Raw genomic sequence first — 26,955 nt, 5'->3', positions numbered from 1 at the left:
ATGACTCAGAGCAGAGCTCGCTGCAGGCACAGCATTCAGGTCCATAGCAAAACCCCAACCAGCAGCACAGGCAGGCATGCACAGGTGCTGCTGAGCTCCAGCTGCTTCCCATTAGTGATGATCCTGAGGTGTGGGGTGGTTATAAATGTGCTGGGGTGGGAGAGGGGCTAGTTGTAGGGTGGCTGGTGGCTTCTTGGGGTTCTCTCTGCTTTTACAGATGTATGTAGAGGGAAGGATATTTTGTGGTTGAACAGATTAAGAGTGAGAAAGGTGAAGGGAGTGCTGCAGTGCCTTGTTCTGGGGGATCTGGTTATTTAGTCGTTGTGATGGAGCAGTGGGTGAGGTTCCCCTTGAGGCTCACTGGGAAAGGCAGTTACTTCTGAGCTGTATCTGACTTAAACAAAGTGAAAGCCCTATCTGTTATAGTTATGTGACAGGTAGCTGGATAGGGTTATATGTGAGGATTTGGGGATATTCCTTTATCAGTGCAATTAAATGACAGCTTTGTGTGCTCTATGCCTCTGTGCATAAAGGGCAAGGGAAATTGGCACAGGGAGCAAGCATGTTAAGTTGGTCTAGGTGAGGAAAGGGGCAGCTACACTGCCTATGTAAGTAATGCTGTCTTTCTCTCCTGCTTTTCTCCCTCTACCAGGCAGGCTAGGCTCCATTCTATCAGCTCTATTTCATATGGTGAAATGGATGACTGGGAGAACAACAATGACTTCATTCAGAGGCTGGATTTTTCTAACTGCGGAGAAGAGGGTGAAGACAGAAGCATTAACGAGGAGGACACACTGAGTTCCAGCCCAGTCAAGAGCTCTGACTTCCAGAAGTGGAACAGTCCTCTCCCTGCAACTCCTCACAGGAAGCTCAGTGAGATTTTCCTGAGCAGGACTAAATCCTGGATGAGCCCTACCCTGAAATCCTCCCCAGGTGTGAGCAGGACTCGTGGCAATGCAGAGACACCGCTGCACATCACTTGGAAGAAGCTGCAGCTCTGTGACACCCCACACACTCCCAAGGTACCGGTGTGCATTTCTGTGCCTGGGCTGGCAGGGGCTGTGGTATCACAGGGGCACTGCTGTATGTGTAATATAGGAAAACTGCTGCTAGTTCTGTGGGAAGTAGGTTTTTTTTTTTGTATAAATCCTCGTTGGCTTTCTACTCTTCCACTAGAAACTGGGCCCACAGGCTCTTTAGCTGATTATTTTGTAAGTGTGAATAGAAACCTGTGTGTGGGAGCAGGTTCCTTGACACTTTCCAAATTGTTGTTGAAATTAATTAATTGGTACTGATTCAGCCTGTGTTTAAAAAAAAAAAAACCATAAAAAAAAAACCAGCCATTTGCCTTGGCTGTTGTCTCCCTCCTGCTCTGTGTAATGGGCCAGACACATGCAGCATTTCTGTAGGCAGTGTGCACAGTGCTCCCAGAAGGATGACTATATCTTTGAGGTGCTAGTTACATAGGGGCAACTTGGAGGCAAGCAGCTGCCCTCACTGTCTGTTCTGTTCAGCCCATTTTTGGATACAAGTGGGTTTTCTCTTGATGAGGAAGTTGGAAATGATGCTGTTGCTGGGGTGTAATCTGTCTGGTGGACCTGGAACCTTTCCCATCAGCTTGTTGATCATTGATGCTGCTTCTGTGTGCATGGAAATGAGCTGTTCAGGGGATCTGGGGAAGGCAGAGCTTTGTTCACAGCAACAAATCAACGTGTGCTTGTGAAGGAAGATCTACCTGTCTTCCTCTGTACCACTCTTCTCATGTGTAATTTAACTACAGGTCTGGCCTCTTTAGAGAATGTTCCCAGCCCCCTATTTTCTTTGAAACTTCTTGTATGAAATAGAATACAACTGATGCAGTCTTCTGTAAGAATGATTGCCGAATCAAAGCCACTTTCTGTGTTCCTAGATGTTCCTGTGTTTCTGTTGCATGCACTGGCTTCTAGCATTCAAGATTTGCAATGCCATGTAGCTCTTACAGGCCTTACAGTGTTCCTACTCTGCTGAAAGTCAGATTGGCCTTTGCTGAAGTAGCACACATGATCAATTCCTTTAGTACTTCTGAGCTACAGTTTGAATTCTAGCCATCTAAGGATTTTGGGTTGTCTCCCTCCAGGCACCTGATTATGTGGGTAGAGGCTGGCCCTAAGACCACATGTAACTATGCAGCCATATAGACTCAGAGTACTGCTCTGCCTCTTCTAAGGGAGAAGTGACTCCAAAGGGTCTTGCTTCAACAATTTCCTGCAATAGTCCTTTAAGAAATCTTCCTGAATCTCACACTAAAATAGGTGAGAGGCCTAGCATTTGCCTCCCAGACCAGATGCACTGCTGGTAATGCTGAGTGCTTTCAGTGTGTGCTCCTGCATTCAGCACCACTGTTGGCTGGATGCTTTAAGACATGCTTGTAGCATCTTAACAGCAATTGCACCGAATCAGCAGGATTCATTTGTTTGTGTTCTGGGAGAGATACCTTTTTTTCTCGGTATACTGCAAAAGACAGGCTCTAAAGGGCCTAAATCTGCAGAGGCAGCTGGCAGTGTTGATCATGGAATGTTTGAAAGAAAAAGAGTAAGAGCAGAGCCACATCTGCACACAGAGCAGCACTGAGGCCCTAGGTAGATTGCATGGCAGAGTAGGCAGATGATTACATTTTATGAACTTAGTCCTCAGAACTGCTACAGCTAATTATGGTAGCTGCCTTGTTTTACAGTGAGTGTTAGCAGCTACTCTCAGATGATGCTACTGGAGACGTGTCTGTCTGATACTGAAATAGAGCCCTAGTAGAGCAGTTGGTGACTGCATGCATGCAACAGCAGGCTGCAATGGTATTTTATATTCCTTTCTCAATTTGTGCCTAAACTAGAACATAGCCACAAGCCTACAGAGATTCAGATTGCTGGGTAAGTAGTACTTGGCTGTGTACTGTAGTACTGCTTTTAATGCATCCATATGCAGAGCTTTTCCAACAAGAGCATGGGTGTATAGGTTGGACCCTGAGAAAGTGATTGAGAGGAACTTCAGGGTTACAGTAACTCAGTGGCTACAAATTGTCAATAGGGTGTTGAAATAGAGGCATGTCCCAGAAGTAACCATATCCCTGAGTGCCATGCCAGTAGGTGGATGCACTCTACTGTGTAAAGCTTTTTGTTTGTTTGTTTGTTTTGTTTTTCCAGTCAAACACCAGGGAAAGGGGGGAAGGAGTTCCAGTTATGATCTGGAGCCATATCTTTGCTCATGAAGCCATTCTGTAGGACCAAAACATGTATGATCTTCATGGTGGAGTGTTCTTGGTTAAAAGACTACTTATAAGAGCATTTTATCTAGAAGGAAGAGATGTAATAAGAGCACCTTTAGAAACAAGTTAAAACCAAATTGAATCATGAGACTTATGTCAAAAAAGCTGGTGGTGATAAAGGGGTTACATAATTGTGAAAATCAAGTAGACCTTTCCATTCCTGGATCAAGGCTGGGTGCTTCTTTAAGCTAAGGTTTTAGACAGGGAGACTGAAACCTTAGTTGCCAGTCTTTTGCAGAAAGGTAAATTAAAATTCAGAAGTTCTGAAAGTGGAGTTTCTCTTTCCAAGGAAAACAGTTTTCTGGCCACCTTGCCAGCAGCCATACCTAAATATTTCTAGTAACTTCCCCATAGTGATGCTGCTCACCACTGAGGAACTGGAAGGGAACTTGGGTGGTGCCCATCTCACTTTCCTGACAAACCTGTCCTGACCAAACTGATGCAACAGTCCAGGCTTGACAGAACACAACTATGGTGCAATTTCTGTGGCTCTGTAGGAGGGGAAGGTGAACAGTTGGTTCCTTTTGAGCTTGCAGAAATGGCTCTGCAGCCTAGAGAGCAGCATACAGTCTGAAAAGGTTTAGTGAAGAACTCAACATGTTATGAAAGGAGAAGAAAATTTAGGCCTTGGTGTTTAGGGCTTTAGTGATTCAACTACTCTGAGAAAGGGATCAGTTTCCTTTGATTTGCAGGACAGCACTGATTTTATTCTGACTTTGTGGCAACAAAGGTATCTTGCTGGCTCATCTACTGCTCTTTCTTCCCTTAATATAGAGCCTGTTATCAAAGACAGCTTTTCCTTCACCTGGGGCAAAGGTCCCACCCAAAGGCTTCAGACATCTGAGATTTACTCCTGGTGCTGACTTGGATGACTCTACTCAAGCTTCTCTTGTCAACATTAATCCCTTTACACCAGAGTCATACCGACAAATGCTCTTTCTTCCCAATGGCAAGCGGAAAGCCAGAGAGATGTAAGTGAACTGCTCTTAAATAACAGGTGGGAAGGGGTTAGTTTCAACAAGACTAGTAATGAAGGATACATTTTTAGTACTCAGGCTTATTTGCTAGCAATGAATTACTCACTTCAGTAATATATAATCAGTGATACATGTAGACTTTCCTGAACTTCTGTTACAGAAGGAATCCTGATCTAAGAGGCCAGGTAAAACAGGAGCTACCCACCCAGGTGAGTGCCTCTGCATAATCCCCCCTCAATATGATCATAAGATGCTTACCAAGTCTTAGTGCTTGGTGAAACTTACTCAACCATTGGGGTTTAAACTACTGTGTGACAGAGGATGGTACTTGTAATAGAATCATTCTGAGCTGAATGTCTGATGTTAAGATTTGAAATAGCAAACTTGGCAATGGTTCCCCAAGGAAGCTTGTGCCAAAGCAGATCTGAAACTTACACAAGTAACTCTAAAACTCATCTGTTTTGGTCAATAGGTCATTTAATGGTTTGGGCTCCTTGGGGGGCAGGGAGTAATTACTGTATTTGTATATTATTGAATTACTCTAAATAGTGACTGTACCTATGTGGTTTGAAGGAGCTGTATTGCTGTAGCTATGAATCAGTGTACTGAACAACATTGGATGGGAATATAACACAGTTTCTACATTGCAAATAATGTATAGACCTGTACCACAAAAAAAAATATCTGAATGATTCTGATGTGGATGAGTACTGAAGGCTGAACTTCAGTTGCAGTAGTGCAATGGCAAAATCCTGAAATGAGGCAGTAAATTCTTGAATGTCCCTCAGTAGGTAAATGTCTTTTTGCTGTAGGTCGTGTTAGAAGTATCCTCTTCACTTATCTGACTTTAGAATGTCCCAAGCAGTGTTTCAGTAAGAAAGTAAGTTTCTTTTGTAAGAAAGCTGAGGTACAGAGAAGGGACTCTGCTGTGAGACCAGCAGATCTGAGGACAGCCTGGCTCCCACTGTGACTTAAGTGGTAATATCAGTAAATGCAGAGCTACCTAGATTCATGGCCTTGTATACCTTGGTTTTTCAGACTTGACATAGCAAGTTTTTATCAACTGAAAATTCCACTCTGACCAGTGCATGAATTTAGCTGTAATGAGGCCAGCTGTGATTGTTACTTTGGCTCTCCACTGAAGCTGTGGTGATGCTGGAAGATGAGCTTGGAAAACCCTAGTTGAGCATCTCCTGGCTGATTTCCTTTGCTCTCCTTCTGGTCAGGAGAGATGTGAAAAAGTATTTGGACTTCTTGCCCACCCCACCAAGGGCTTTCTTATTCAACTGGGCTGTCTGTGTATTTTGAAGACTTCACTATACATTTCCTGCATCCATGGTCCAGCAGGCACAGTCTTAAAGCACAAAACCAAAATTTGCTGGAAAACCTCTGTGGCAGTGTGTGCTGGCTCGCCAAATGGGGCAAGGAGCAAGATTGAGTGTGCCCTTGGCCAGCTGGCAGAGCTGGGTCCTGCTATCCTTACTTCTCCACTTCTCATCCTTGCTGGCTTCTGGAAAGGAAGTCAAGTGCAAATCAGATCTGTATTCAGGTGAGGTAAAAATCTCAGTTTTCCTGAGCAGCACTTTTAACCAGGTATTTCTTGTATGTTTTGTTCACTGTAACTGAAATACCTAGGCTCACTTGAAGAATAATGATGCCCTCTAGTCGAGAAAACTGGTATTGCAGAAAACCCGTAGCAGGTGTAATAATACACAGCTGTAGCTTTTCAAGCATGTGGCATTTGGGACTGGTTCTTTGGAAGAAAGCCTCAATTTTTGTCTTACTGAAACATTATTCCTGCGTTCATTTCAACCATAACTGAAACAAAATTGTTACTAGAAGCTATTTTTATTTCCTGAGCTAATATTTAGCTGTCTTACAAAATTTGGCCTGTTGTGAAGAGCTGCTGTTTCACGTGGGCCACATCTTTCTGACTGGGGGACCAAATCCTTCCTTTAAGGTCATATTGCAGTCTAGCAGGAATCACAGCAGTGGTTTTTGTGGAAAGTCATGTGCAACAGGAAACCTTGTCCCTGTAAGGGATGTAGAGGGATAAAGGGAAATCACATAGTCCAGTTTCTTGTTCCCTTCATGCACCACTACTTTTTTTCCTTCTCTCTCCTGCTGGTAGACATCACTCTACAAGCAGTACCAGCACCTTCTATTTCTCTGATGACCGTTACTGTAACAATAATGTTCCAGCTGCTCTGCAGGCTTTTATCCCTTGGTACAGATGTGGCTCTTGGTGAGGAAATAGCTAGGAATACAAACACTTAGACCTGCTGAAGTACAGTTAGTCAACAGCTGTTGCTTCAGAGCCAATGAGATCCTCAGCTGGTGCATGATGTGCTTGCTGTAGGTGACTTTGACTGCCAGCATAAAGCAGGTTTTATGTAGCTCGGGTAGCATCAATTTCTCCTTAGCTCCAAATAGTCCATAGCTCTCATTTAAACTCAAGCTGAGAACGTGAGTGATGGATACAGAAGTGCTGGACTTCCATGTATCAAGTCTGGTAACAAGTCTTCTCAAGTCTGCAGTAGCTGAGCAGAAGGCAAATACTCTTTCTGCAGTTCTTCCTTGTTTTACTTCATTTGTTGTGGGTGCAGGAACCGGACTGAGCTGCCAAGAGAAGGGATATGATGGTAGTAATGCAAGCCACATACAGCCAACTAAACTGTTTCTTTAGTCCTTAGCTGCATTTTCTAGCCCTATGATTAGAATAAATAAATCTTGACTGAGCTGGATGAAGGCAGCCTTTGTTAGGTGCCCAGAAGATTACAAAAATCTTGAAGTGGAAGATACCAGTTGAAAGTCTGCATGCATGTGGAGAGAGTTCAGGATGGGAAAGGGAGTAAAATGAGTCTTGTGTTTGGATGAATGATTCACAGCTCTAAAAATGTGATGTGTATCTGAGTCTTTCAACTCATACTGCTGTCTCTGCTGTACTTATGACCTTCTAGAGGTGTCCTCTGAAAGACAGCAATATGGTTTCCCGCTACCAGAAGGAATTCCTGGAACTGGAAAGGATTGGTGTAGGGGAATTTGGTTCTGTCTACAAATGCATCAAGCGCCTTGACGGATGTGTTTATGCCATCAAACGCTCCAAGAGGCCTCTGGCAGGATCCTCAGATGAGTGAGTGTGCTAGCTGAAATGATGGATGTGTTCTTGGGAGGTGTGATCGGGAAGGAGGGAGTGTGAATATAAAGGTATCTGAAGAGTGGTGGGAGCGAAAACTGGCTGCTGTTTAAATAAGAGGTGGGAGGGTGAAGAAAGATACCATTTTAGGGCAAATAAATACAAGTGTCTCAGAGAGGAGAAGCCACATGCACTATAAAGTGATATGGCAGCTTACCCAGAATCCTCATACCCCATGCAGCCAGTCTGTCTTTAAAACAACTATTAAACTATTTACTTGTGGTATTGGCCTTCCACACAACCTATTTGCATCCGTATTGACCACCTAGTGTTATTCTGCATGCTGATGTGTCGAAGCAATGTCTTTGAAAGTACCTTTTCCACTTTAATAGGAAACTTGTTCAGCGGTGCCTGCATTGGCAGCTGCTTGACAAGCTGAGGTATTCCTGAATATCCATTTTTAAGGCTTTGCTTCAGCAGCTGTGAGTCAGTCCATCTGCCAAAATCTGAGTCCAAAACATCTCAGCTTTCCCTTTCCCCAGTCAGGCTGCAAATCAAACTCATTGTATGGTCCCACACAGTACCATGACATCCTGTCACCAATGCTTTTTCTGTGCATGCTTCTCTAGGCAGCTGGCATTGCGTGAGGTTTACGCTCATGCGGTCCTTGGACACCACCCCCATGTTGTGCGCTACTACTCAGCATGGGCAGAAGATGATCACATGATTATACAAAATGAACACTGTAACGGTAAGGGCTGGAGTGTTTTAAAGGCTGAGATGTTGGGTGGGTGCAGCTGAGATGAATGTATCTTATGTTAACATCTTGGGTAGGAGAAAGGGCTCAACAGCCTTAGGGGAATGGAATTAAGCAATGGGTTGAACTGTTTACTCATGCTGCAGGCAGAGTAGAACACTCACATGGATTTGCTCTGGACACATTTGGTTAGGAAATGCTGGGGAATATGCTTCTGGCTATCAGAGGAGCTGTGAATGCTGGTGCGTAGTTCTCCTTGCTCAAATGCTACCTCAAGCTGGGAGCTATGATAAGTGTTGATGGCTGTGTAGAGTAGTAATTGCAAATCTGGTGCAGGTACCAGTTAAACATGGGGGCAGATGTTTTCTAGTGGCTGAAAAGCTGAGACTAAAGGAGAAGTGGTGGAAATAAAGATGATGGGAGAGAGGCAATTATATTTTTCTAGTCCTGCAAAAAGGCCAATCAACACTGAGAGCCACAACTTATCTGCCCTGTTGTCAAATGTTGCATTCTTTAATCACATCTGCTGCTGGGAGCTTAATTTCCTTGCTCTGAACACAGTGTTCCATTAGGTCTTCGAATCTCAGACTGACTGTTTTCTTCTAGGTGGGAGTCTCCAAGATGTGCTTCTGGAAAATGCAAAGCATGGTCAGTATTTCCCTGAAACAAAGCTGAAAGAAATTTTGTTACAAGTCTCCATGGGACTAAAATACATCCACAACTCTGGCCTTGTGCACTTGGATATCAAACCTAGTAAGTGCAGCATTCTTCCTCTATCCTCTGAGCACTGCCCTTTCCACACTCTGACTCTCCTGGTAGACTTCTTACAGTGCTTTAAAGGGAAGAAGATTTTGCCCTAGAAAGTGAATGTGCAGTGTGGATTCTGAAACTTTCCACTACTGCTGCTGTAAATTTGAACCTTGTGCAGCAGTTGGTATCATTTGACTTGTCTTGTGATCTTATTCATGGGAATAGTTTCCACTACTGGAGGAGCTAGTAGGGCTGCTAAAGGAGGAAGACTTCCTTATTTGCTATTGTTTTGTTGTACAATGCTTGATCTTTGTGAGAAACTGGAGTGAGAAGTGAATATTTGTTCTGTACCTACCCTGAGGGATTATATTTCTGCAAAAGTAGGAAAAACAACAACAACAACAAACTATCTACTTTGTGCAGCTGAGCATGGGCATATTCATGGCAGGGTTCCCTCTGCAATCATGTGGTTAGATCCTCATAGTGGATACTCTGTCCTGCTGAAACGTTCCTAGCAGGGGGAGCAGAGCGAGGGGCAGAGAAGGTGATTACAATGGGTAATTTTATACGTAAGATGTAACAGTTTTCTGTTTCTGATTGGGCAGGAAGCATATTCGTAACTTGGTCTGCAAAGCATGTGTAGTTTTACAGGTGGTTTTAACACAGAATTGTCTGGCTGTTCTACTGGTAGCTGCTAAACTTTACTTGTCTTGCAGGTAATATCTTTATCTGTCACAAGCTGGCAGTTGAGGGCCAAGCTGGACAGGAAGAGAGTGACAGTGATGATGAGTTCTCTTCTGGTGTGATGTATAAGATTGGTAGGTTTTAGCTCACATTGCAACTACCTTACTTTTAAGGTTGCACTTCTGCTTGATGGTGCTCTGTCATGGTTGGTGAAGGGGTTTCTATACAGTACTGACATCATTCAGCATCATTTAAAATCATCCTAAATAACTCTTGTACTCACCAGAATTAATTCCTCGAAAGCCCGCATTTCTGTTTAAAAGCAGGCTTCTGGTTCTTTTGCTGCTTCTGGTAGTTCTGTCGGTACCTTCTGGAAAGTAGAATTGTATTGATCTACTTCAGTTTGTTCTTAGTCATTCTTTTTTGCTTGCTTGCTTTTTAGGTGATCTTGGCCATGTGACATCAATAGCAAACCCTCAAGTGGAGGAGGGAGACAGACGGTTTTTAGCCAATGAAATTTTGCAGGAGGTAACAGTTGCTGATGGGGTGGTTTGGTGAACAAGGGTAGTGAGCAAGTAGAGAGAGGTCAACAGTAATTAAGGCAAGGAACATGCCAGAATAATGACTTATCTCCTTTTTTCCTGCATCAGGTCTGGCTGTGAAATTGGTAGTCAACTTAATTGGAGAAAAATAATGTTGTCCTAACATAATTTATACTGCTCTAACATGTTTTAGTTGCAGTAATCTCAACTTGCTTCTATTTTTAGCTTCTAGGGATAAGTTGGACAAAGTTTTACAGTCCATTTCATGTTACATATCCAGTTGATATGAATCTGCTGGGTGTAACTACTGATGAATGCTTGCACCTGCAGAAATGCTTTGCATACCAAGCACTGATCAGGCAGTGTGGAGAGGTGGAAGGCACTGCTGGGGGAGTTATGCTCTCTTCTGAAAGATGCATTAGTTCTGCCACTGTGGCCTGTGAACAAAAAGGAAATCCGTTTGTAATAGCCAGCTTAGATATGTTGATGAGCTCAAGTATTCAAGACACAGAAGGACAAACATAACTTAGGGGTGGTGAAGGCTGTATCGTGTATTTGTTCAGTTGCTGCTTTTTGAGCTGGTATCCCAACACACCTCTGTTCAACATAACATTCTCTGTATAAATGTTCCTCTTATCTCTGCAGCAATACTTCCATTTGCCAAAGGCAGACATCTTTGCCCTGGCACTCACAGTAGCTCTGGCAGCAGGTGCAGGACCACTGCCTCACAATGGGGCCATGTGGCACCACATCCGCAAGGGCAATATCCCATTGATCCCTCAGAAGCTTCCCAATGGCTTTATTGAACTCCTGAAGGTGAGGCAGTAGCCTTAACAGGAAGGGGGTTTTTCCAGTTGGCATGTGACAGGAAGAGTTGTAAACCCTGACTTTTGCCTTCTAGCTCATGATCCATCCTGACCCGATGGAAAGACCCTCTGCCACAGCTCTTACTAAGCACCCAATCCTCCGTCCTTCACTTGGAAAAGCTGTGCAGCTCCAGAAGCAGCTAAATGTGGAGAAGTGTAAGACTGCCATGCTGGAAAGGTAGGGCTTTTGTGAAGCCAGTGGGGGGAAAAGACAGATTTGATTAGTTGAGCAAGTGTTGATGACCAGGCTTGAATGCAGGGAGGTCCACCAGCAGAAATACCCAGCGACACTGCCTGGATCTACAGGGTGGCAGGGCTGTAGGTAGACATTCATAGTGCCAGTGCAGCTGTAGTTCATCTCTGGCTTTTGGATTCTGGCTAAATTAGAGCAGTGAACTTGCACATCTACTGCAGTCATGGATGATGGCCCATGCTGGTACAATATGCAGGCAGATTAACTGATACAGAGCTGAGATAGTGGTTCAGCATGGAAGGGTAAGAGAACTACCAGGTGGTTGCAGGCACCCTCTTCCCATGCTCTCTCACTGCTTCTGGCAGTGATGTTTTGAGATACTAGGATAGTTGCACCTTCCTTCTTGTTGCGGTATTCAGCTGGGAATAGGTTTACAGAGTAGGAAGAAGAACACCTGCTCTGGAAGAGCAGCAAGAATCAGGGTAGGAAGGCAATGGAGAAGAAACATACCTTTATTAGGTATCTACTGCACGGAATGGCACTGACTTCAATTCAGTCCCACTAATAACAATACCTGAAGCAATGTGGAGGAGAAGACCTACCTAGCTGCACTTCATAACAGTGCTGGTCTGGGTGCTTTTTGCTGACCTCACGTGCTGACTGCACAAGTGATCAGTCGATCCAGACTGCAGGGGTAGTCATAAAGAACTTCTAATTTTCCAAATCAAAGCTGGCAAAGTGCTAACTCTCCGATGCAAGGCTGTTCACAGCCTCTGACAGTTGATGGGCATTCATGCATGGTATAGCTTACTTCCCTTCTCTTCCATCTCTTCCCTTGCAGGGAACTAAAAGCAGCTCGCCTTGCCCAGACCCTCATGAAGGACCAGCCCTTAGGAAATGCCAACTTACAGAAGTCTGAGACCTCTCCAAAGAAGAACAACAAGCGCCTTGTGGGAGGAAAGAGTTGTCGCTCATTTAGCTTTACTGTGGGTTACTGAACTTCTGTTATTTGAAAGGCTCTTGCTGCTGAATGACACTGAGAGCACAGGCTCTGCACAGACCAAAAAGACCCCATGCTAGCTCTGCTTGTAAATTTTATTTGTTCCCTCATAAACTATGGCGAGATACTGGCTGAGGAAAGGGAAGAATTATTAGCTCTCAAGCATAAGATGTGATTTAAGAATATTTTCCTCAGTATTGATATTTTCTTGTGTAATTGGTCTAGTTCTAGACTAAGGATAGTTCATCCACAGAAAGAAAAGGATGGCATTTCCTCTAATTTCCTCTACTTCCCTTTGCTTAGATGGACACTGATCTTTATGTTTTTACTGCTGACCTCCTGTATGTCTTTAGAAGGAAGACAGCATGTCCTGCTGGTCCTTAGCAGTGAGGCAGTTGAAACAACGGTATTATGTAAACTATGTTTGGAGGCAGACCTGTTACGCAGCAATCCTGGTGGACTTGGAATGCATTTGGAGTGGTATTTCATTGAGGGAGCAAAGAGTAGACTGCTTTTAGTTAAGGGGGCCCCACTGATTGAGCTGAAGTCGTCTCCCCCCCTTATCTTTGAGCAACGAGCTCAATCACAACTAAAGTGGCTGAGCTTTTGCAGACCAGACCCTGAAGCCTGGCTTGTGCAGATAGGAAAGGACTTGGCATCAAGTGGGGGTTGTACCTCCAGTATGCAGGTAGGTGGCTCTGCATGCCTATGGGAAATGGAAACTTCTGGGATCTTGCTCATGGAGCAACTCCACCTGCTTGAAGAATCGGCTTTTAAGCAATGGTGAGGGAAGCTAGAAAACATTTAAGCTTTGGTAGGTTTTTTTTTTTTTTTTTTTCCAGAGTTGTCTATTTAAAGTGAATATTTTTAAGACAATCTCATCCCTCTGCTGAATGTCATGTTCTGGATACTCGTTGGTTGTGTGTGTGTCTAGCAGAAAGCCAGATACACACGAGGGAGAGCATAATGCTTCTGCCTTGGTCACTGTGAGTTTTACTCGAGTAGAGTTTGTGCTCAAGTGTTTGAGAGTACTGTTTTTAAATTATTAAATCTTATCCCTTTAAAAGCAAAAGGTGCCAATAAAGATTTTAACACTTGCTTTTACTGTACTTTGTTTTCTGTGCCTTCCTTCCCTTTCTTTCGCCCCCCACTCCCCCAGGAGCGCTGGTACAGCCCCTACTTTCTCTGGCACGCCTTCCCAGACCATCCCCGCCGTCACCTACCCGGGCAGAGTCGTGTTTCCGCCGGACCCGCTGTACGAAACGCAGCCTCTCCTTTCCGCTTCCGGGCGGGCTCGTGTGGCCGCTGGGCTGGAGCGGCTTAGCCCGGGCTTCTCCCTGCGCGGCGGCGGCATGTGGCGGCGGCCGGCCTGGCGGGTAGGGCGGGCGGGGCGGGGTGGGGTGGGGTGGCGGCTCGCGGGGCTCTCGCTCGCTCCCGGGTCCTGCTGGGAGGAGGCGGGGTTCCCAAGTGCGCGCTGCAGAAGTGCGGTGGTTACGGCGTGTCCTCCCGAAATGATTGCTGTAGATGAACCTTTCTCCTTGGTAGCTGTTTAACCTAGTAGTCTATGAGTAATCCGCTTGGCTACGTTTATCGTAGGTTCACAGGATGGCTTAAGCTGGAGGGGACCTCAAAGCCCACCCAGCCCCATCCCCCTGCCGTGTGCAGGGCTGCCGCCCAGCAGCTCAGGCTGCCTGTGGCCCCATCCAACCTGGCCTTGAGCCCCTCTGGGGATGGGGCACCACAGCCTGTGTCTCACGTTGAGTGGAATTGAACTCACACAGTGCTCTTGCAAGTTGCTGGAAAGGAACATCGCTGCAAAATTGGCACTCAGAAAATGAACAGTAAAAGCACATGGTGTGAGTGGTGCTCATGCTTTGTGTCCTGGAAACTAACTTCTGTCTGTTCTTCAGGTGCTCCGCCAGTTGGTGAGGCATGAGTCTGGTGATACAGGTGGCTCGTTGGTACTGGAACGATGTAAGTAGCTCCTGTGTGTCTCCGAGGTGATGCTTAGCTGTTACTCTTTGTGTTCTCATCTTGGTTTTAGAATGGCTGAAGTGTGCCAGGGAAGGAACAGATATGAATGATAGCTGCTGACTGCAGAAACTGAGAATGCTATTTCAAACAAACTCTTCAGGAGCTTCATGTCTTGATCTGTGTCACATCAAGCAGCCCTTAAAGGGGAAAGCCAGGAAGCCCTGACAAGGTGTACAGCCTGAAGCAGGAAGGTGGTCTTGCTCTATTAGTGGCAGTGAATCAAGTATCCTCTTACATTTTTTCTTAGCTGCCTCTAGGAGTGCTGTGCTCCTGTTGCTCAGACTTCCATGTACTTGGGATGTATGTTTGGGTGCTGCTGTTACAGCACTAGGTGTATGTTTGACTCCACCATTCAGTTCATGTGCTGCTAGAGTAATAGCTCTCCTCCACCTCTTCCAGCTTTCCTTCATCAAGAATAAATTGTCTGTTTGTTGCTGATATGTCTGTTAAAATTAGTGACCTCAAATCAGAGGATGTGATGTAATAATGGAACGTTGTTTTGAAGGCATTGTTTTAATTATAAAATAGGACAATGAACTATTATAGTTTTACAGCTTAAAAGTCAAAGTGTTTTTAAATAAATGCTAAATAGTCTCATATGACATATAGACATTTCCTTCCAGTGGTTTGAAAGAAGCTTATAAGGAGGAGGACTGGCTTTTCACATGGTCAGGTAGTGATAGGGTAAGGGGGAATGGCTGTAAACTAAAAGAGAGGAAATTTAGGTTAGATGTTAGGAAGAAATTCTTTACTCAGAGTGGTGAGGCAGTGGCACAGCTGCACAGAGTACCCCATTCCTGGAGGCACTCAAGGCCAGGTTGGATGGGGCCCTGGGCAACCTGAGCTGGTGGGGGGGGGGAGGAGGGGGGTGAGTAGCCCTGCCCGCAGCAGGGGGATGTATCTGAGTGGGCTTTGAGGTCCCTTCAAACTAAGCTGTTCTGTGGAAAAAGATGACAAGACCAGGAGAAAATAAAGAACCTTCAGCTTTCTAAATGAAGTTACTTAGCAGTGGTAACTGTAATAGAGCAGTAACTGCTGTGGGGCCTGATTAGCCCAGTTATAAAAACTGGAGAATGGTCAGAAGGTGTGGGAAGTAACTTTTCTGGCTCTTGATAAAAGCTGCTGATTGATTTAAGACTTGTGATCAGAAGGATCATAATTCAGCTGTACAAACCTCTTTGGATTCCTTATTCTCCTCCTAGCACTGAAGGGGATAAAATTACTGATTCTGTATTGGTTTGCCCCACGCTGCTTAGTGCATCTCACCTTGCATTTACTGCCTTGTGTTTCAGCCATGAATCGTGTTCAGTTACTTGGTCGTGTTGGACAGGACCCTATCATGAGGCAAGTGGATGGAAAAAATCCTGTTACCATATTTTCTCTTGCAACCAATGAGATGTGGCGGACAGGGGAAAATGAAGTAACACAGACAGGTGAGTCTGCAACAAAGGTTGAGCAGGTTGCTGCTGCTGTGCTCTGAAGTTTGCACGTTCAGTAGCACTGTGCCTTGTCTTCAGGCTGCTCCGTACGTCTCTCAGGTGCAGGGAAGATCCTTTGAGGTAGTTTGTACATCCCTGCCTAAATACTCAACAGCATGTGCTAAATAGGGATTTGTTTTGTGACTCTCCACTGGAGAAGTGGAAAGAGTGCTGGCTTAGCAGTTTTTTTTCTTGTTGGGGTTGCCGGAGGTATTGTGATTCCATACTCTTACTTGCATCCCATGAGGGGAAAAAAGGATGAGTACATCTTCTTTGATTCTTCCATCAGTCTTTATTTACAGTTGTCTCCTTTTCTCTAGCTTTTGTACAATCTGGAGTCTGTAAGGAGAGGAAAGGGAGGGAAGTCTCATAAGCATTTTTTTTTCCAAGAAAACCAATATCTTGGTTTGAACTGTGCTCTTGTACAATACTAATGCTTGGACACAAATGGGTAGAACACTGAATGCTACATAGCATACTTCCATTTCTTAAATCTTAATTTGAGAACATCAATGTGTTAAAGCTCGTTTCTGAATCTTACTTCAGTAAGAGGATGTGGCATCCAGCTTTGTTATTTTTATGTAGGTGATATCAGTCAGAAGACAACATGGCACAGGATCTCTGTCTTCAGACCAGGCCTCAGGGATGTTACGTATCAATATGTGAAGAAGGGGTAAGTGAATGTTGAGGACTTAATGCTTTAGTAATCAATTGATGTAAAAATTCATAGAATCATGGTAACATTTAGGTTGGAAATGATTAATAAGATTATCAAGTCCATTCACCGTGTAACACTACCAAATCCACCACTAAACCATATTTTTAAGTGCCATATCCACAAGTCTCTTAAAGAAGTCCAGGTGTAGAGACTCTACCACCACCTTGGGCAGGCTATCCAATGCCTAAGCACTATTTCTATGAACAAATTTGTACCAGTGTCTTATCTAAATCTTCCAAGTGCAACTTGAGGCTATTTCCTTATCTTGTGTCACTTGTCATCTGACAAAAGAGACTGAAACACAGTTTGCTACAGCCTCCTTTCAGGTAGCTTTAGAGTGATGAAGTCTCCCCTCAGTCTCCTATTCTCAGGCTAATCAGCCATGATTTATTCAGCTGTTCCTCGTAATTCTTGTTTTCTAACTCTTTTACCAGCACTACTGCTCTTCTCTGCACCCACTCAAGCAACTCAATATCTTTCTTGTAGTGAGGGATCCCAAACTGAGCACATACTCAAGGTGCAGTCTTACCAGTGCTGAGTTCAGAAGGGCTGTCAGTTCCCTTGTCCCACTGACCACGCTATTTCTGATGCAAGTCAGGATTCTGTTTACCTTTTTGACCACTTTTGGTGACTGGGAGCTGTACTAAGATAGAAGTGCCTTAAGTAACTTCGTAAACATGCTACATACAAGTGAGGAAAAAACCTGTGGATTCAGAATCAAATAAAAAGGAGGAAATGGATGCAGTTCTCTGACCGGAACCAAATTCTTGACTTTTCAGTTCTCGGCTCTATGTTGAAGGGAAACTGGACTACGGTGAATATACAGATAAAAACAACGTGAGGAGGCAGGCGACAACAATTATTGCAGGTAGGGAACAACGCGCTGTTCCGCTTTGCCTCTTTAAATGGAAAGGGGGTGGAGAACCTTAGAAATTGAGCTTGGCTTGTCTTTGTCCTCAGAATCCGTGGTTGAGGATTCTGAGAGAATGAAGAGGCTTTTTGCAGTTTCTGGACTGTACCACTAGATGTCCCCTGGCACTGCATGTGAAGGGACAGGAAATGAGAGCAATAGTTGCAGGCTATTGCATAGTTTGCTTACATAATCCAGTTAGTGGTGCAGGCAGATTTGTGTTTTAAGGATATTGGCATGAAGTACTGCAAGTCAGCTAGATTCTTTTTCTAGCCAAAGTAGAGTTTTAGTAGCTCTCTCTCAGGTTTGGCAAGGAATTATTTATTTTAAGTTTGGAGGCTTCACCAACTTTAAGGATCTCTTTGAAAGATATTTGATGGGTAGGAACTACAGTTGTCCCTTGGATAGAAGCAGTGGAGAACTGGGGAACTGAACCTCTTCTTGAGCCTTAAAATAACCTGAGGGTAGCCAAGGATATTTGGGTCCTGCATCTTTTCTGTGGGTGGAGCTACTGTCTTGTGGCTTTTGAATGAGGGCTGAAATAACCCAGATGATGAGAAATAATGCATGTTTCTACAGTGCAGCCTCCTTAAAACAATAGCAATCAAGTTTTTACATGAGCAGTTCCAGCTACAGGTTGGTGCTTATAAATGGCTTAAGGAGAGAAGCAAATCATTTTTGTTGTTATTCTAATTAGTGTTTATCCTATTGGTTTCTTGGTAATGTTCACTATCCTCATCCTCAAGAGGTTTCAGAAGCTACTGAGCCTTGATGAAATACTAGTTTCTTATAACCCCATGAGCCCGATGGCATGGTAGTGCTTACTGAAAATGAGCAAAAATGGAAATATGCTGTAGCTGATAGAGATCAGTCAAAGAATAAAAATGTTATTTTAAAATGCTTTTATCTTCATACAGCAGATTTTCATCAAGTTAACCCATTTGTTTCATAGCATATTTAGTCATCTTGAATTGTCATCTTTTTGGGGAGATAAAGCCGGAGCCTCATATCAGACAGTTTTATTCTGTGTAATGTTCTGTTCTGAAATACATGTCTTTGCAGCTTATTTTAACACAAATAGATTATCTTTGTGATTGTGCAGGCATGCAACACTGCAAAACAATCCTGAAGATTAAATTCTCTTTATTTCTTTTCAGATAATGTAATTTTTCTCAGTGATAATATCAAAGAAAAGGTATGAGATCATTGGCGCTTGCACCGAGGCCATTTCATTCCTTGTGCTTCACCGTGCTTCATAATTCTGTAATCATGTATATTGCTGTAGTTTCTTTAAAAAACAAATAAAATGTTTGATACCCACATGGGGTGATTGTGTATGTTTTGTTGTTTTCCTGTGTGCTTTTTCTTCATCGCTGTGTAGACTTTTCCTTCTTAAGGAGAAGAGCAACCCTAGGAAACGATATTCTGGAGTGAATGCATATAAAAGTGGATGTCATCTCTTTGAATCTTCAGTTGTTTTCAAACCTTGTATCGTTGACTGCCCTAATAACCTCTCTTCTGTCCCGTGGGACTGAGCAACTTACCTCCCACCATTAGCATCTCTTCTCTGCTCTGTAATTGTCATTCTCTATTGTTCTCAGCTAGGTAAATCAGACAGTAAGTTTAAAACAGTCATTGGCCTCTAGTGGTGCTCAGCTTTGAGTTTCTGTCACAGAATCACAGATCCAGAGAGGACCATCAGTATGTTTGACTCTGGCCCTCTACTGGCTATAGCATTTGATCAGATTAGCTGTTGTTTTTCACTAAACCCTGCTCTGGTCATGTGCTTATTTTTTCAGTATTACAGCCTTGGACATTTTGTGATCCTAAGATGGCATCAGAATTCTCATTGCAGTACTTTGTTATGGTGGCTATGCCTACCATTTGCCACCGGGAGGAGCCAGAAGAACGACTACCTCTTGTTCCTTTTGAGAGGCCTGCAGTACAGTGTGGAAAACACTTCTGATCCAGGATTCTGTTACTGGGGGAGTTATGCCTTGACTTTGTTGTAATGGCCAGGGAGACTGAAGATTATTAGTATTATTAAGGAAGAATTATGAATTAAAAGTAAATATTTCATTAAAAAATGAAATAAAAATGCTTCATTCTAGTACATGAGGAGCTGTAAAATTCCTGCTGTAATACAGCATGATGCAAACAGAAAAATTAGAACACTGGAAGTGGCAACTTCCTGCCTTCAAAGCTGATGGGATTTTGTATCTCTCCTTCCACTGCAAAGCATGCTTATTTGTAGTGCTTGTAGCTCTTTCTCCTGCAGAATGGTCTTATGTTCCTCTATATGATCATAGGTAGTACTACCAAAAACCTAAGTCCTTTCACTGTGGCATTTACTTCTGGATGAAGCTAATGCAATGGCTAGTATCCTAGTCCCTATTGTAGGGATACTGAAGTGTTAGATGCTTAAGGAAATGCTTAGTTGGTGAAATGCATTATCTATGTGAGATTGTGGTACCTTCTAAAATAGAAAGCTTAGTCTTAATTCCAGTAACTGCTCTTTGTTAGATTTGAGCCTGCTGGGAGGTTCAGATCAGTACTGCTAGAAAAAGTGCTGCTGCTTTTCCTAGTGCAGTTATCTGTATGAGAAGCATGCCATGCATTTCAGAGGCTGGAAAGAGGAAACATTTTTGTGGTTATTTCTGCAGTGTGCATTAAGGCATAGCTGTCCCAAGGTTGAACTCTTACCTGGCAATTCCTGCTCTTTATTGGCTCTTCTATCTCTATAGCAAGTCAGTTCAACGTGACACATACTGTTTGTTATTTCAGTGTGACCCCATATTGCTCTCCAACCTTAAAGTCAGGCTTTCTACTCTGAAATCAGAGCACAGCTGAGATGGCAGCAATGATTGCCTTTGCTGCTGCACATGCAGGTCCTGGCCAGTGCTCTTCTCAGTGCTGAAGGGCTCATTCTAGTCTCTGCCTATGGCTTAGGATGACAATAGTGATCTAAGTGCCAAGACAGAAAATATTTGCTCAAGGGCTTCCACTTTACTTGCTTTTCCAGTTCTGCTTAAAGTCACTAATAAATTTTTAAAGATTGCTTTGTTGTACGTGCTGCAGAGATTATACATATCTATCGTGAGAACATAGTGTTTGGAAAGCCATGCAAGATCTTGAATGTTCATCACCATTTGGTGTTAGGGCAGGTTTTACTGAGTGACAATGCATTAGCAAGAGACAATAGTTAAAACATACTCTTGCCATCAGTTATTTTTTGCTGTATATTTACATTCTGTCTGCATTGCAACCATGGGGCAAAGTTAATGCATAACAATAGTTTTGGTAATGAGAAATAGTGTGAAATCAACCTTCATAAAGCATTTTGTTCATCTTTTATTGCTTGTTATTTTCTCTGCAAGGGAATGTTAGAATGGAATGGTATCTACTGATTTAAATACCTTGTTTGTGCCTTGTTTATACCTTGTTTATAGCTAGGCAAAGAGTACTTTTCCATTTTATTCCTTGGCGAATGGCATTCATCTTTTGATTGTTCCTGCTAACCTCTTGTGTAAACTGGATTAGGTAAACTCTGATTGCTTGCATCAGCTGGGGCTTTTATACATGTTTGACCTTCAAAAGGAATTTACTTTATGTTTTTATGAAGATAGATTGGAAGAGATTAAAAAAAAATTTCTTTGAAGTATTTGGAGCATTTCTTAACAGACCTGGGACAGAGCTACTTTGGTCAGTGAGGCATCTCGGCATCATTCAGTTGTTTCTTCCAGTCTGGTATAAGGTGGAGGAAACCCTCTTCTGAGCTTGTTTCAGTGGCTGTAGTGCTCTGGTTTGAGAACACTGTGGGCACTGTGCCAGTTAAGAGCTTTCAAAATACGACACAGCGAGAAACGTTTTCACATTTAATTAAGGCTGAACAGGTCTGAGAACAAAGGTACAGATACCCTACAATTCATTGAAACAGGACTTTTGATGTCTCTGGCTGAACCAACTTATTTCATTTGTTTCAGGGCTCAGTTTCTGAGGACAGAATAACAGCATGAATCAAGCATGGCTGAGAGTTTGGACTAGTACAGAACTGCATGAGCTTTTTAGCAGCTGGTACCTGGTTTGGCTACTGATACGGCCACCAGGTTGCACCCTGCTGACTGCACAGTATCAAGGGTAGGTGTCTGAGCCCTGTCCCTGCTCGGCTCTGAAGATTAGGGCTGCCTGTGGAAGCTTGGTGAAATCTCATGCAGGGAGGCCTTGAATTGTCAAAGGCAGGAAAGCTGAATTAGTGCTTTGAGAAGTCCTAAGGTGCAGGAGGGAGGAATGTTCTGGTAAAGGGTTCTTGTATTTCTGTCAGTGTAGTGATTATGTGGTTTCGGTAGTAGGCTGCCTCCAGTACTGGTAATCCCACATCTTTCACAAGTATTCATGTCAGAAAATGATTATAATGCCAGGATTTTGAGAAGAAAACAGCACTGTTTTCAATCGCACCTTCTATTTTTAACTGAAATTTCTGTGGTGGGAGCATTTTTTGCAAAATAGTTGAGTCTGTACGGAGCTGTTCAAACCAGGGCCTGTCCTATTTTCCAGTGGTGGTGGTGGTGAGCCGCTTCACACAGCGGAGATGTCATTGACACAACAATTTTGCTTTGTTAGTGCTGCATCAGTTGCTGGCTAATGCAAGTAATGTGTTTACACGTAACAATTATGCAAAGAAAACAGCTTCACAGGGTTTCTACAGAGATATCCACTTGTGGGAAATGTGTGTTAGTGTAAGATTTTTCTTCTCTTGTTGCTTTATTTCCCAGATAAAAATCAGCTCAGTACCATACTTAGCAATTTCAGAACAATCTCCAGCAACTGCTGTGATTAGAAATTGACAGCCTGGACATTCTTTTTTTGTTGTTCCTAAGCCTGAAGTTTGTGCCTTTTGCTCTTTAAGAAGCTAATTTTTGTCGAAGGACACCTTCTCAACATATGGTCATTTTCTATGGTGGCTTTTAAAGGGTAAGATCTTTTCATTTGTAGCTATCCTAAAAAAAAAAAAAAAAAAAGTTATCTTGTAGGCACTGTTGCTATTTGTTCTTTTCTTGTTGGTTGACTTTTAAAACTTATTTGAACAAAATGGCTTTAGAAAATGGATGGTTATCTTGATCCTGGTTGTCACAAGTCAGGAAAATGTCACTTGTAAATATTTAATGAGCCTTTGTGCAACTGACCTGATCAAGAACTGGGTAAGGACACAGTAATAGGAGCTGGGCTTCTGTAACCCGGATCTGTGAGGAAAACAGAGCACCTTTCCTTTGCCAGGCTTTCTGTGATTTAACTTATTCGCTTGCATTGTAACTCACTTTTTTCTTTGATATTTAAAGTGAGTTTGTAAGTAATGTAGGGCTCATTGTTTGGAGCCCTACATTAACAGCTTCCTCCCCCTTAGCTAGTTTGGTTTTCTGTGTGGTTTTTCACTTGGGGTTTTCTGCTCCTTGCATAAAGGAGACAGAATACTGAGTAAAAGAAAACCAAGCTCTCCCCACTTCCCCTCAGCTGCATCTCTGCAGACCATAAAACCCCACCTTTTCATCTTTATGCATCTTGACACTCAGTTTTTTGCATTGTCCCCCTGTGTGGGAGAGTGAGTTTGAACACAGTTGAGAAGTCTATGGTGACAGAAATGCTCACAGAATTAGCTGCATTGGAACTTAAAACTGCTACTAATTTATCACAAAGAGGAAAGTTAAAAAGCTTTGATTTTCAGTATGCTAGTAACTATTGAAATCTACAGTTTTAAATCCCCCAAGGAGTACAGGCAAAAAGGAGGATAGGTGTACTTGCATAACATTCTGGATGTTTTTGTGGTGCTATGTGTTTTCAGAGCCTATGTTTCCTGGTGCATTGTCAGCTTGTGAGCAGTAACACACAATGCGTGAGTGCCATCGCAGATGCTGATTAATACTTTTTGGGAAGAGTTAAATTTGTCACTTTCATCTCCTTTCTTGATGCCTTCTACATGCTACCAGTTTTTTTTTTTTTTTTTTTTAATTTTTAGCAAGCCCAAGAACAACTGGTTCTGCAGCACAACACTTCAAGGTGGTCTACGTGCCATTAGTTGCCCCCATGCAGGCCAATTGGCTGTAGTTCCTCATGAAGTCTCAGGGAATTCTTTTAGAAACACTGAAGCTCAAGAAATGAAACACAGCCTTCAACACTGAGGTAATAAGGCTGGCAAGGGATGTCTAGTTACCTTTTTTAGCCAGACATCGCCTAATGTCTGGCTACTAGTTACCAGTGTCTGGCTACTAGTTACCAGTGTCTGTCAGTGAATAGCCCTGGAAATGGGTCATCTCTATGTATTGCAGTATTTCTGTCTTTGATGGCATATTTGGCAGCAGTATGTACTGCAACAGCAGCTTTGCCTCAGTACTGGTGTTACAAGAAAGACCATAGAGAAGTGCAGAGGGTAGAGGGACATGATTTCTTGTGACAAAGGAAGTGTGGAAAACACTTGGGAAAAACAGCATGCTGTTTGCTCAGTGTGCCTAATTTCCTGTCATTTCTTTATTACCCAAGGGAAAATGACAGAAGTACTTACTGTACAGCTTGTATTTCTTCCTGAGAAATTTGTTAGGATGAGAAATTTCAGATTGGCCTTTATGAGACCCTTATCCTCTGTGTTTGGAGCAGATAAAGATGCAGTCACCCAGTCTCCACCTTCTTCCTTTTTTAAGGTGGCTTGTATTTGGTTGACCAGGCAAGGATGACTGTCTAGTCACAGCAGTATTTTCACAAGTGTTTAATGCCAGTCAACAGAATGAGGAAGAGCCTTTTGTTTGGCTAGTTATCACGAGGCTGCATAAACTTTAAAAGCAAGAAAAATCCAATGAAAGCATGGAACTGACCTTTACCAATTTCACAATCTATGCCTCAGGGATGACACGATGTAATTGCTTTGACAAAAGAGCACGACAGTGCCAGGATGCACAAAGTGTGTACCTCTGGTTGGCCTTGCCAAAGCAGTAGGTACCCATTTCAGTGTTACGTATTTGGCTTTGGGTTCTCAGTGCTGCTGGGGGCATACCCTGGGTTGACTTGTTTCACAGTAACTTGAACTAACTCCCTCTTTCCAGGAGAGCTTTATTTGTGGCAGCTGGGGATCTTCCCTTCGTGTGTTCTTGACCAAATAATGCTGCCTTTGTTAAATTAAAAATGAACTTTTTTCTTTCGCTCAAGTCAAAACCAAAGAGATTAATACATCTCAAAGGGCAAACCCTGACAAAGTCACCATTATTCCTCCTCTTCTCTTTGCTGCTGTGCCCGATGGGTGATGGCAGGCTGCAGAGGGCTCACCCAGGCCCTGTGGGGAGGGTGGGGAGCTGACAGCGCAATGGCGTGTCAGCAGATGGAGCCCAGGGGGACGGCGGGGCTCTGGTTACAGCTCGAGCACAATGTGGGATGGAGTGCCAAGTGTTGGGCTGACCCACAGAGAAAGGCTTTGAGCGTGTGCCAGGACCTGGAACTTGGGCTGAAGAATCCCCAGCCTGTCGTATCGGAACCGTGTGCCATCCTTTGTTTTTAAAGGACGATGAAATGTCAACGTTGTCCCAGTCCGGCATGGAACCAAGGTTAAAGTACCAGAATTCTCTATGGATTGGGGTTCTCCTTGCTGCTGTCTGATTGGCACTGGGGAAGCAGTGCCGGGCTGTGAGCAGAGTCTGTGCTGCTGCAGATGGACTGGCTGCACAGAGAGTGAAGGCACAGTTAATCTAAAGGCATTCTTATGGCATGGGATGTCCTGAAAGATCTCTAACAGACACGTGAGCTGTACTCAGCAATACCAAACTATGTATTTTGCTCTTAATGCTCTCTTTTCAATTAGATAAAGAGGTGAAGGGCCTGCCGGACTTCCCGCACCCGAAGCTGGACTGCATTCGACTCCGTACACGGCGCTAACGGGGGCCGTAGGTTCCTTAGGGGCCGCGGCCGTTCCTCCGCCCACACGAAGTGGGAGGGCCGCCTCACTCTGGCCGCAGTCTTGTCGCTGTCTCATTGGCTGCCTTGCCCGTCGCTCCTACGAAGCCCCGCCCGCATTCCCCAGCTGGATCCGTGGGGCCCTGGGGTCGCAAAGCGCCGATTGGGGCGCGGTCCGCCGCCCCGCCGCGCTCCTTAACCCCCATTGGCCACGTGGGCGGCGGGGGCGGGGCCTAGCGGGGGCGCGGCTCGCAGCTGGCGGGGGCGCCCCGCCCGACCCGGCACTCCTGGCTCCGGCGGGGAACGCGGCCTCGGAGCGGCGCCGGTAGCGGCGGCGGGCGGCCCATGGGAGTGGGCGGCACGGCTTGAGCTCGGGCGCGGGGCAGCCGGGGCCGCCATGGAGGTGTGCGAGAGCGGCGAGCAGCCGCCGCTGCTGCATTGGGATCGCAAGCTGAGCGAGCTGTGCGAACCCGCCGACCCCGACACCCTGCTGGGCCACACGGTGAGGAGGGCAGGGGCGGCCCGGGGTGGCGGCTTCAGGCCGGGCTGGTGGGCCCTGCGCTTGTTGCGGGGGTTCCGTAACACTGACTTCGGGAATAGTGGCTTCGGGAGCTCTTGCGCTTTCTTGCACGACGTGCTGCTCCTGTTAGATCCACCGAGTGCAATTGGATGTCGGGCGGTGACTTTTAAAGACCCACCAGGAGCTCTTGGCTGTGGAAGGCCCTTCCTTCAACAGCTGTGCTGCGGTGGTCCTCTCTTTCCTTCCTCGACAAGGCAAGGAGGGGTGTTGTGGTGAGATGAGATGCCCTCTGGGTGCTCCAGCCATGCCATGTGGTTGGGATCCCCGGGAGAAAAACCATGAGCCCACTTTTCTCCTAGTTCACAAACTCCTATTCCTTTAATTAGTGCCCTGAAACAGATCTGGTGGTGCTTGCGGCTGTGGTTGTACACAAATGTGTCACTGTCTTGCTTTGGGGAGCTGTGACTTGGTTTCAAGTGTTGCTTGGCAGACAGAATGCCCCATAGTTGCAAACAGGGTGGCTGTCCCACTGCTGTTGGGAGTTGGAAGCACCAAGTGCTACCTTGAGCTGTGTTATCGAGGGGAAGAGCGTCACGAAGTCTGCACTGACATGGGCTGTGAGCCTCTTTGTTGGGAGCCACTTTCTACTGTTTATGTTTGTCTGTATGGATTTTGGCTGATTTTCTCCTTAGGTGCTTATAAAGAAAAAACTTCTTTAGGGGCTATGTTGAAGTGTAATAAAAAGCATGTAATCAATTTAGCTTTTGTTGTTTTTGGAAGAATTCCAAGAGAAGCCATCCGTAAAGAAATATCAGTGCAGCAAAGCGCCGTGGATAAGGTGGATGTTGTGGGGTGCTGGGAGCTTCAAGGGGGCAAAAAGAAAGCTTTCTGAAATGATCACTTTGGGGGAAAAAGCACAGATTTCCACACATTGAACTTTATTTCTTCTGCAAAACGTTCTGCACGAAAAAAAAAATTCTGCACGAAGCAAAACAGTGTGCTTGACATCATGAAACACAAGCTCTCCATTTAAGTCTGGCTAAAGCTTCATAGGATCATTGAAATGAAAGCAACAACAAAATCAGTAAAAACCACCACCCAAAAAAAAGCCCTCTAGATGAAACATCTGTTATTCTCCTGCCTTCTGCTTTCAATGTGGGAGG

At 44.4% G+C, this 26,955-nt stretch overlaps 3 protein-coding genes and 1 long non-coding RNA gene across 6 annotated transcripts in view; 3 read left to right on the top strand and 1 right to left on the bottom strand.

The window, feature by feature from the left end:
* The first annotated feature begins 152 nt into the window (after positions 1-152).
* On the top strand, positions 153-13,312 carry WEE2 (WEE2 oocyte meiosis inhibiting kinase). 2 transcript variants are annotated; one of them, XM_052669570.1, is made up of 12 exons: positions 153-219; positions 653-1,022; positions 4,073-4,269; positions 4,436-4,484; positions 7,236-7,408; positions 8,041-8,162; positions 8,775-8,921; positions 9,635-9,736; positions 10,045-10,130; positions 10,790-10,960; positions 11,046-11,188; positions 12,045-13,312. In XM_052669570.1, coding segments are annotated over exons 1-12 (1,719 nt in total). In that variant the 5' UTR covers positions 153-217; the 3' UTR covers positions 12,202-13,312. The 2 variants fall into 2 exon arrangements, with proteins under 2 accessions (XP_052525530.1, XP_052525531.1); XM_052669571.1 differs by having other exon boundaries at positions 184-270.
* Positions 6,105-13,529, bottom strand: LOC128074069 (uncharacterized). Its single transcript, XR_008202974.1, has 2 exons — positions 13,427-13,529; positions 6,105-8,797 (listed from the first exon to the last, which is right to left on the bottom strand). It is a non-coding gene; the product is annotated as an uncharacterized LOC128074069 (long non-coding RNA).
* Positions 13,469-18,663, top strand: SSBP1 (single stranded DNA binding protein 1). Its single transcript, XM_052669579.1, has 6 exons — positions 13,469-13,579; positions 14,114-14,177; positions 15,530-15,670; positions 16,301-16,388; positions 17,213-17,301; positions 18,501-18,663. Exons 1-6 carry the CDS (start codon positions 13,556-13,558, stop codon positions 18,542-18,544), a joined length of 450 nt encoding a protein of 149 aa, XP_052525539.1. The 5' UTR covers positions 13,469-13,555; the 3' UTR covers positions 18,545-18,663.
* Positions 18,664-25,561: 6,898 nt separating this feature from the next.
* CREB3L2 (cAMP responsive element binding protein 3 like 2) overlaps positions 25,562-26,955 on the top strand; it is a 78,964-nt gene continuing 77,570 nt past the window's right edge. The window contains exon 1 of one of the 2 annotated variants that reach the window (XM_052667903.1): positions 25,562-25,774. In XM_052667903.1, the coding sequence (XP_052523863.1) occupies positions 25,670-25,774 (105 nt within the window). In that variant the 5' untranslated portion in view covers positions 25,562-25,669. The remainder of the gene's footprint in view (positions 25,775-26,955) is intronic. The other variant, XM_052667902.1, reaches the window with a different exon arrangement.

Source organism: Tympanuchus pallidicinctus, unplaced genomic scaffold, assembly GCF_026119805.1.
Source record: "Tympanuchus pallidicinctus isolate F22 unplaced genomic scaffold, pur_lepc_1.0 scaffold8, whole genome shotgun sequence".
NCBI classification, from domain to species: Eukaryota; Metazoa; Chordata; class Aves; order Galliformes; family Phasianidae; genus Tympanuchus; species Tympanuchus pallidicinctus.
The sequence above is the reverse complement of the archived record's forward strand: the minus strand, read 5'-3'. Positions and strand labels throughout refer to the sequence as shown.

Bases quoted from the DNA above. Each gene is read 5' to 3' on its own strand.
- SSBP1 (XM_052669579.1), top strand. From the start codon at position 13,556: ATGTGGCGGCGGCCGGCCTGGCGG. The intron at 14,178-15,529 runs GTAAGTAGCTCC...CTTGTGTTTCAG, and splicing joins CTCGTTGGTACTGGAACGAT to CCATGAATCGTGTTCAGTTA. The intron at 15,671-16,300 runs GTGAGTCTGCAA...ATTTTTATGTAG, and splicing joins AAATGAAGTAACACAGACAG to GTGATATCAGTCAGAAGACA.
- WEE2 (XM_052669570.1), top strand. The intron at 8,163-8,774 runs GTAAGGGCTGGA...GTTTTCTTCTAG, and splicing joins ACAAAATGAACACTGTAACG to GTGGGAGTCTCCAAGATGTG. The intron at 9,737-10,044 runs GTAGGTTTTAGC...CTTGCTTTTTAG, and splicing joins TGGTGTGATGTATAAGATTG to GTGATCTTGGCCATGTGACA.